The sequence below is a fragment of the Chionomys nivalis genome, chromosome 23 (assembly GCF_950005125.1).
Source record: "Chionomys nivalis chromosome 23, mChiNiv1.1, whole genome shotgun sequence".
NCBI classification, from domain to species: domain Eukaryota; kingdom Metazoa; phylum Chordata; class Mammalia; order Rodentia; family Cricetidae; genus Chionomys; species Chionomys nivalis.
The window spans coordinates 37,525,424-37,535,675 of record NC_080108.1 but is presented as its reverse complement, the minus strand read 5'-3'; the positions used below and the strand labels follow the sequence as shown (position 1 = coordinate 37,535,675).

General features: G+C 41.8%; 1 protein-coding gene across 1 annotated transcript; it reads left to right on the top strand.

Annotated features, from left to right (window-relative positions):
• Positions 1-988: 988 nt before the first annotated feature.
• Ccdc179 (coiled-coil domain containing 179) lies at positions 989-6,993 on the top strand. The gene is made up of 5 exons (XM_057756674.1): positions 989-1,036; positions 1,825-1,869; positions 3,086-3,190; positions 5,275-5,325; positions 6,922-6,993. Exons 1-5 carry the CDS (start codon positions 989-991, stop codon positions 6,991-6,993), a joined length of 321 nt encoding a protein of 106 aa, XP_057612657.1.
• Positions 6,994-10,252: the final 3,259 nt, after the last annotated feature.

Sequence of the window (10,252 nt, the reverse complement as noted above, 5' to 3'; positions counted from 1 at the left end):
ACATTAGTAATGGTGTGGCATGATGGAAAAAGAGTACCCAATCAAATTCACCCTTTGAAGGGAGGCTTAGCATTGCAGGGCCCTTTTACAGGAACAGTTAGGGATATACAAGCTAACTCTATGCAAGCAGCTTATGGCAAATCACCCCTATTTCTGTAAATATGCTTTGTTCTGTGTCTAGTGATATTGTTGTTCTTGGGAATGTGTGTCTATGTCTATCACTGTTTAGCTTTTGTAAGGACAGAATGTGCCTGGTTCTATATTTAGCCAGACTAGCAAAACACTGAGCACTGTTTTGGGTTTAAAAGTTGTTTTGAATTAAAAGTTTGGAAACACACGTTTGTTTTTGAAGTATAAATGAAGACAGGTCAATCTCTTCAGAACTTCCACTTGTGTGAAACTCATCTGGTGGTAAGACGTTTCTTTGTGCCCATGCTCTCAGCCCTGTCTCAGGATCTGAGCCCAGCTGCAGCAGGACAGCAGAAAATGCCTAGCAACACCAACATGAAGTGGAGAGCTGTGCTGAGGATTCACCTTGGCAGAAAGCCTGAGCGCAAGGCAGCCATATTCACCACACACCCAATCCTGGACCACTTTCTACTGAAAGTCACAGGGGGTCAGAGGTAGGGAGCAGGACTGGTCCAGTTGGAAATCGTGATGGGAAAGAGTAGATAGAATTTAGAATCAGAACAGAGAGAGGCTAATGAGACAGACACGGATTCTGAGTTAGATGCTTGCCTAGAAAACAAGCAGGTGATTTCTGTGACTTTGGAGCATGTAGAATAGTTTACAGGGAAGTATAGCAGCCTGAGGTTTTGTAGACAGCCAGAAGCTGTGTCTCAAGCCTCCTGGGCACTGGATTTAGGTAAAGGGTGGGTCCCAAGATGAGAAAATAAAGAGAATTGTGATGGCAGGGTGGGACAGGGCTGCAGGTACATGAGTGGCCCCATCTTTAGGTAATAGGTGCCTAGGCACCCTACGGCTCTGCATGTGTCTGCCGCGTGTTCGAGATGAGGAGCCCGCCCAAGTCTACCCAGTGAGTCCTATGAGGTCTTAACTCTGTTCTAGCCAAATTTGCCCTAGCCCTACACCCCAATTAGTCAGCTACAGCCATCCAAGGATCCAACTTGAAGACAGTTTGGGATTTAGAAATCTTGAGCGAAAGAGACTAGATTCTAGGATCCTAGGAAGACCCCTGAGGAGGAAAATGCGCCACAGTGCTTGCTTGAGTTGGGCCTGATCTATCAGTTGTGTTGACTGACACACTGACCCACAGTGGAGGATGAGGGGTGGGTGAGGGGTTAGAGAAAAGAGGAGCGTGGGACACATGCAAGTTCTCAATACTGAGAAATGGAGTGGACATTTACCTTCAAGGTTTAAGGTTATAGTTGGATTAAAGTTGGGAAGAGAAGTATTGAAAAGACACTTTATGGGTGGGGGAGGTGGAGGACTCCTGAAGAACACCCACTGCTCCCTGTGCCCCATGACTTCAATTGCTGCAGTTTTCTGGGCTTGGGAGCCAGATTAGAAAGTAGATCCACTCTTCTATGCACTCAGGGTGGCTGCTCAGAATTCACATGCTGATGCAATTGTGACACTTTTTGGGTTTCACACATCTTCTCCTTCCTGGAATGAAGCCAGCACTCAGCGTGCCCCCTGTAATGTGACTCACAGTTGGCTCTCCATCCTCTTTCAATTATGCTCGGTTGCTCTTTCTCTTGTCCTGCCTCTTGCCTGCAGTGATACCTAGAACACAAATTTTAAAGAGGTCGGTCTCTTCTCTGCTGTATTTTGACGTAGTGTGCATTTTTACAAATTGCATAGGAAGAAACACGAAGGCACCACCCATCAGATGTTTCTGCCAGGCAGGTAAATTTTGTTTGAAATGTTTTTAATTTATGCCTGCATGTATGTTTGTCAATAATCAGACACATCGTCAATGCATCCCTCAGACAGAGTCCTGGGACTACTATAATAGGTCTTGATTAGGTTGTGTGTGTGTATATGTATACCATATATAAATTGTAAAATAGAGTAATAAAACAGATATTACTCTTATGGAATTGAAACATTGTGAGTGTCCCCAAATCCACCCAGAGGCAACCTCCATTTTAGCTCCCTGTGTCTCTCCCGACATAAACATGATTTCAAATATTTTTCAGCCACTTGCTTTTAATATATTGCCACGTACGTGCCTCTTTAAGTGCACTGGTGACATTTTCTTAGCTTTGAATTTTATAAATATGAGTCAGAAAACTCAACACTGATTCCTTTAGTAAATGCTGTGCATAATTGCGGTCCCCTCATTCCCATTGCTGCTTAATGTTCTGTTGTGGAACAAACCACAGCTCATTATGCCCCTTCTTGTTTGTCACATTGGGTTGTCTCAACATCCTTCTACAGTGGACAGGGCTACTGTGAGCATTTGAGTACATGTGTCCTCCCCACGCACAGAGGATCTTCTCATTACTTACACAGGAGTGTAATGTTTGGATCATGGGGAAACAAACTTTTCATTGATTTGGGTGCCTGTCACTGTGTGCAGAGCATCACACTGACTCTTCCATCAGCAGTTGTCCCTACACTGCACACCATCTCTTCAAAGCATTCAGTTTTCATTCTTTGGGCTTATGGTACTCGCAGATGCCACACAATGGTGACATAAAAGGTTGGATTTTGGAGCCAGATTAAAAAGTAGGCTCACTCTTTCATGGACACGGGGTGTGTGAAACGAAGCATGTAATAAGACTATCCATTTGAACATTTGGAATGAAATTACATTTAAAATAAAATTGAAATACATGATCATGAATCTGGGTTTAGAGAAACTGACATAGTTTAATTAATGGGAATCGAGTGAACAAGGCCCTCTGGCAGTCCTCCTGATTCTACAGAGGGTGTCAATTTGAAAAGAAATAGCTTGGGGTTTTGTTTTGTGATTCTTCCCTGCCTCTATCAGCTAAGTAGACTATGTGTTGCTCTGATCACGTCATTGACACAAACCAAAAATGAAGCACATGTTAGCTTCATATGATCTGAAAGGTTCTTTTTGGTTTTTTTGTTTTGTTTCTCAATGTTCCTTAAGTCTATGGATAAACGTATCCACTACATGCAAAACCTAAGGAAGGAGAAGAGGAAATTGGGAAAAAGGTTTGCAAGGCCTGCCCCTGTTCCAGATCCAGGAATTATAGTAAGTGTCGAGCACTCCCAGAAATGGACAGTCCTCATGTGCTACCAGCGTCCTGCTTTTTAGTGCACCTGATCACTCTTTAATTTTTCTCTGCAACAATTTGTAATGCCACTCCAGGGAGACCCTTCATATTCCTTTTACCAAATTATCATGGTTTAAGTCTACTCAGCAACTGTCTCCTGCTGAGAACATGGAGTTTGAGCTCTGAAGACATATTGTCTGTTTATTGTGTGGTCTGAGCTTATTTGTTTAAACCTTAAAAATAAATTACGAAATTTTCTAAACAAGAATTTATTTAGCCTATAATTAACACTTGAAATTTTAGAAAATTCTCTACACTAATTGCAACGTTTTAAAGTTTAAAGTATGTATTTATATGCATATAAACTTTTATGTGAGTGTGTCTGTGTGAGTAGATGCTATCTGTGTCCAGGTCCCCATAGAGGCCAGGAGAAGCTGTCATGTCCCCTGGCATGACAGGTGGTTGTGAGCCACCTAGTGCTGGTACTGGGAATCTAAGAGCTAGAGCTATAAATGCTGAGCTAGCTTCATGCCTTGATATAAGTTTATTAGGAATAATTGCTTTCAGAATGAGGGCTATCTAAAAGTCACTTATAATGGCATTAAACTGCTCATTCTGTGGCTCACCAGAAGTCTGACGGCTTTCCCACTTGACAGTCCCTTGGGTACCTGATGATAGCTGTCACTTTCCTACAATGTCAGAATTACCCTTTGTCAGATTGAAAATCCAGCTTTCTAAAATCTAATTTGCTTTCTGTTGACTGGTGAGCCCTGGCTATCGTCAAACAATGGGTATGTTCCATACATAAATTTTTAGCTATTTTATCAGTTCCATGCACTTCATATACAATATAGTATTCTTTGCACTCCATCTGACTGGTCCATTCTTCCCTCAAATCTCAGGCAATCACTATCTTTTGCCGTTTCTCCACATAGCCCTTAGCAGATTGTCATGTGGTAGAAATCACCCAGCATGTAGCTTTTAAGAGTGGCTCTTTTCACTTAGTAATATACATTCAAGGTTCCACCACATGTTTTAATGTCTTGATAATCCAGTTTTAAATGTAAAAATTATTTCTTTATTGTGGAGTATACATATTTGGATGAACATGTATTGCCAAGGGATATATGTGGAAGACAGAAGACATGACTGTACAGAAGTTGATCCTCTCCTTCCCTCCTGTGTGTTAGAGGGATCAAACTCAAAAGTCAGGCTTAACAGAAAGTGCCTTTATCTGCTGAGACATCTCATCGGCCCAAACCATTTTTTTTCAATCAGTGAACACTATGTAATTTTCTAGAGGTCGTGTAGTGACTGATTAAAACACTGAAGGATGCTTGTTGTAATTAAGAACTGTTGTATGCAAAACTGCTTGAATAAAAAGACCTCAATCTTAAGAGTGAGATAATTGGTAGTTTATATAAATTTTCCTTACATAAATTTTAATTGCCTTTTTATCTGTGTGTTCTACTCCTGCTTAGTGGTCATCCGAATAATCCTGGAGTCTTCAGACGAACCTATTCTCTGATGAAAATATGTGGAATTCTGACATTGAACAACAGGTCATGTCTTGGCTCCATCTAAAGAATAAAGGAATGTTCCATCATTCTGCAAAATAAACACATAACTTGCACTCAACAACTAGGCTGTGGGCTTCTAAATTTTATTAAGTTTACAGCTCCTCACTGTAGATTTTTTTGTGGTAAACTGGTATCTCAATATGTAAAGATTTTGAAAATATATTTGTGTTTCAATTGTTGCAATTAGGTATATAGCTTACTTAGATATTGGGAGCGATCCTTCAATGTTAGGAGAATAACAGTATAATATCCCTTCTAGATTTACAATGATTTGGGTTGGTACTTCAAATAAAGTGTAATATAAACAAAATTGTCACTTAAATCAAAATCCACAGAGCATTTTCTATGCAGAACTGAAAGGAAGTTCTATGTTGATATGAAAAATAAATAGTAACTGCATCCGGTGTAGGAAAACGATGCTTTTTGCCAAGTAATGTCTGACTTGAAAATGGAACAGTGACTGTTGTCTAAACTATTCACAGCTGTTCAAAGTCAGCAACGGAACTGGCCAAGTTTCTGCAGTTTCAAAAGTGGTAAGTGGGACACAAGGAATTTCATTTTTAAAAATATAGACAAAAATGAGAAACTATGATAAACCGCCAGAAGATAGAATGGAATATTTAAAAGTTAATTTCCAGAAATTGAACAATGGTAGCAAACATGACAAGTTTTTCAAGAATATAAGAAATAAACTTGATCAGGCTGCCTAGAAGAAGGTTCCATACTGTGCTTCAAGCCAGGAAGGGGAGCCTGGGCAGAGCTGTAGGAACTCCTTCAGCCAGTAGCCTTTAAGTTACCAGCCCACTTGGGCGTGGCCTCTTATAATATAAATGCTGATGTAAAGAACGTGTCTGTGCTCAGTCTCTCTTCTGGCTGCTGGATTCCATTCCTGTTTCCCCATCAGAGGACTGTGATCTGTGAGTCCACCCCTAAATAAATAACCCTTTTTTATACTCACTTCTGAGCTAGTGTGGGCTTTCTTTTTAGGGTCCCTCTTCAGAGCAGAGGTCATAAATTTCCTGAGTTGAGGAAGCACTGAGGCGAACAAGAAATCAAGACACCTAGTTTAGCTGCTGTTGACGGGACAAGCTACAAAGTGCAACGAGCAGGCAGATAACTCACACTGACTGCTGGGGACTGTGTAGTTGCATGTGTGAGGCCAGTCAATAGAGGTCAGACTAGTAAGCTCCACAATCTACCACATTCACCTACCAGCAGCATGCACAGCCCTTGTTCATCACACGCAGCATTTAGCTGACAACGAGGAATCAACTGATAGCAGTAAGCTACTCCCAACTCTTCAAAATAAGTAACTCTCCAAGACTAGGGTATGGAAACTTTACAAGACGTTTGGACCTCACCAGCTCCCCTTACCACTGAAGAGGCAATGCAAGACCCTCAAAGGACATCTGGATGTGCGCTTAGTACCAAGGAATGCAAAGTCTATTCTTTTCTGCATGTGTACACATATATGATAAGTTTAACTTACAAATTAGAGAAAGATTAACAACCACAACTAATAACATAGAACACAACAAAATTTTGTAATAAGAAATGCTATGGTTGAGATCACTCAGACTTGAGAGAGTTAGGGTGAATACAAGTCTGTTGCAGACCAAAGGGACCCAAAAGGCACAGGAGGAAGTCTTTAGGAAGTTGAGAGTGTAAGAGTGGAAATCACATAGGTAAAGAGATGAAAAGGATTATGAAAGCAAAAAGGGTATCTGGGAATGGGAATAGTGTCCTCCTGAATTTTAGAATCTTCTCTTATAGAACACATATCAGGGAATTGGCTGGGGTCATTAGCCAACAGCTGAGAACAAAATCCTTTGACCATAATCCTTGATAACAAGGGAGGGTTGGGCACCAATATCTGATGACTTTCAGCTTGGCACTACTTAGAGTCATTGTAGTAAGCAAAAACAAACAGGATCGGTGCTTGCTGCCATCTCTTGTGCCTGCTCATTTTTCTCTGCTTCATTGTTGACATCAATTGCCCAAGGTCTGGTGAGATGGGTGGGGATTGAGTGTAAACTGCAGTACATTTCCTGGAAAGACACAAGCAAAGTCTCCCCATGATAAGTAATGGGCTGGTGATTGCCATTTAATCTGTTATCCCATTTTTCCAGAGCATCAGAGGTTACCTCACAGACGCTGACAAAGTGTCCAATATTTATGAGCTGCAGTATTTCCCTTGTTAACTGTTTTCAAAACATTCAAAGTCAATAATGCCATATTGGTACGATGTTGAGGGGGAGGAGCCTTATTCAGACACATGTTCCCCACTCTGCGTTTATCAATTTGTTCTTTGAGTTATTTGTGTGCTCTCTGCACTACAGCTTGACCTTGGGGATTTTAAGGGATCCCAGTAACATGTTGATTTTTCCACTGGAGACAAAATTGTTTAAAGGCAGGGAAGGATACACATGATACACAAATGCCTTTTAGTCTGGATTCAAATATCTGTAGTTCTTCTGTCTCTTGGGAGACGATGAGAGGAGTGTGCAATGCCACCTTTCCTTCACTAACATTGGGTATTTAACTTTAGGGCTGCTGCAAGAGCCTCTGCAGACATTGCCAGCATATATCTAAGTCCCTATTTCTTGACATACCAGGATCCAGTCATCCAGGGGGACATTCCTTATCAAACCTAGCAGCCTCTGTATCTCTGCTGTGGCTCCATCACAAGCAAGCTGGCATCACAGTAGGCTCCTGTCTCAGCATGCTGCGGTTTCCACTCCATGGAACTTTATACTCTAGCTAGAAATTTAATAAAAGGCTCAGTAGGTTCCTGTCTTAAATCTCTGAAACTTTCTGTGTCATGAAGAGGGCACAGCCTCCCAAGCCCTTAGAGCACAGAGATAAACATGGTCAAAATACTGAGAAGGTTCAAGCTCTTGTTCAGCAGGTGATACTCTTTCCTGAGTAATGTATCCATATTTAATGGGATACCTGAGTTTCTTTTTCTCTCAGCCAGAAGTTCATAGTGATCATAATTATATGCATTCTAATTCAAAAAGCCCAAGGGCTAGTACATGCTCAGCTCAGCTGTTTATAATCACCTGACATGTTTCAATTCATGCCCATCAATTTTAATAATTGCATTACATATGGAGAATAATGTCTGTCATCTTGACAAGCAGTCTGAAGGTGCTGGATGGTTGTAAGGTCATGTGGATTCTACGTTAAACTCTCTTCTGGGTAGGATTCATAATTGGTGGAAAGGTTAAGACTTTGGGTTGCTGATTCTGCCAGCAATCATCACGCCTTGCCCAAAGCTGTGAGAAAGGAGAAGAATGTGGAGGCGCCTGAGATTCTTCACTTTCTAAGCTTCACTGTTCAAGCAATGCATTCAAGGATGGGTATAAAGTTGGCCTCGAGAGGAAGTCTTCCATCCCATCATACTTTTGGTGCCTTACTGACTTCCTCCTTCTTGTCAAATGCACTCTCTTTGGCACAGCAAGAATTTGTATCAGTGTCATCTTGATTCCCTCGCTCCTCTTCTTTTTCATTCTCCCCATCTCTCTCTGCCACTAGGAAAGCTTGTAATGGCTTAAGTGTTTTCTCCCCCTCACGTAGGTGCCCAATTATCGCTGTAATAATAGGATTGAAAGAGTCAGACAAGGAGTGTCCAGTCCTAACTGTGATACAGCTCTGAGGAGAAAGGCCTCCCCAGTACGCAGCTCTGAAGGGAAATGCTTCTCCAGTGGAAGTGTTATAACTCCAAGGGGAGAGGTTTCCCCTATGTAAGTGTTACAGCTCTGAGGGAAAGGGATCCTGGCAGCCTGCAGCCAAGAAATACCCCAAAGCTACACTGCACAAGAAATCCCATGCAAGATACTTAGTAGGAGGGAAAATCCCAGGATGGTGGTTGCCTCTGCTCAGGAGAGAAGCAGCAGGGACCTGAGCAGGAGCAGGTTTATACAGAGTTTTGGGGGGAGTTTTCCAGGATGGAGATTTCCAGGGTGGGAATTGGTGAGGTATCAAGTCAAGCCTGAGGATTTGCAGTATTTAGGACTTAGGAATTGATGGGCGTTTGTGACTAGGAAGGTGTGTTTGGGGGCTCAGGGGTTGGTGAGTTTTGGTAGGTTTTCAAACCCAGAGATGGGTTCTGACATTTGACCCTACACTAACATCCTATCTCCATTATACAAAGCTCTCTGCCACAGCTCTAGATCAAAAGGGCCCTCTATAGAAAACCAAGGATTTATTTGTAGGAACTTGGATCAACTGTTTCTAACTCAAGCTTTTGTACTTTAATTCCTCTCTTTCCCTGGCAGGCACTTCAGCCCCTGTGTCTGAGTCACTCTCTGACAGGAGGCAAATTTCTGATTCTGCCCTGGTTTCTTTGACTAGGAGGTCCCAGGAGAAACATCTAAAAGGAGATCAGGAGAGTGCAGACTCTTTAGCAGGCCGGTTTTGCACTACTCACACCACTTCAGATTTCAGTGTTCTGACTTTTGGGCATCCTCGGGAGCATGGTGTGTCAAGCTTCTTATTTAGAAGCACAGTATGCCAGGTAGGCTGCCTACCAGGTCATACCTGTCTTTTCTGCTATATATATAAAAAAAATAATACATACTTCTATAGCACGCTTTCTTAAGCCCAGGACAGCAGAAAACATCAAATGAATGTTTACAGGGTTTATCTACTCTCAAAGTTGGGAGTGTCTTAGTCTGTTTTGTATTGCTATAATAAATACATGACTCAAAGCAACTTGGGAAGGAAAGGGTTCTATTTCAGCTCACAGCCTCTGGCTATTCTCTGTGACTGAGGGAGTCAGAGCAGGAACACAAGACACCAGCCTGGAGGCAGGAACTGAAACAGAGGCTGTGGAGGAGTGCTACTTACTGGCTCGCTCACTCCTCTTTTCTCTCTTTGTTCCACCTGCTTTTGTAATCACCCTAGGATCATGGGTCTAGGGGTGTCACTACCCACAGTGGCTATGCCCTCTCCCATCAATCAGTACTCAATATAATGCCCGTTAGATTTGTCTAAGGACAATCTGATAGAAATATTTTTTTCAATTGCAGTTCCCTTTTCCCAGATGCTTCTAGTTTGTGTCAAGTTGACAGAACTCTAACCAGCACAGAGAAGGAAGCAATTGTGCCGACAATGACACTGGGCACACATGGGCTTGTGTCAGAGCTCTACAAAGCCTCCTGTTACCTAACGGACTACTGGCTGACCGTCCCAGCCTTCACCCTGCTGTACCATGATTTTCCTAGATAATAGCATATCCACCTTACAGAAAGCTTCTCCAAGTTTTCTCCCATAAAACTATCATATAACACTTCTGTGGACTCCATCTCAAGTAATGAAAAGGTTGGAAATAGAATTACTTTGCATTGCAAATAGTTTCCCTCCATTTATTAAATAAATCTTTCAATATATCAATTGAAAAACTGATATTAATGAAGAATTTTAATAGAATTGAACAATCAAGAAGATGTTTACATT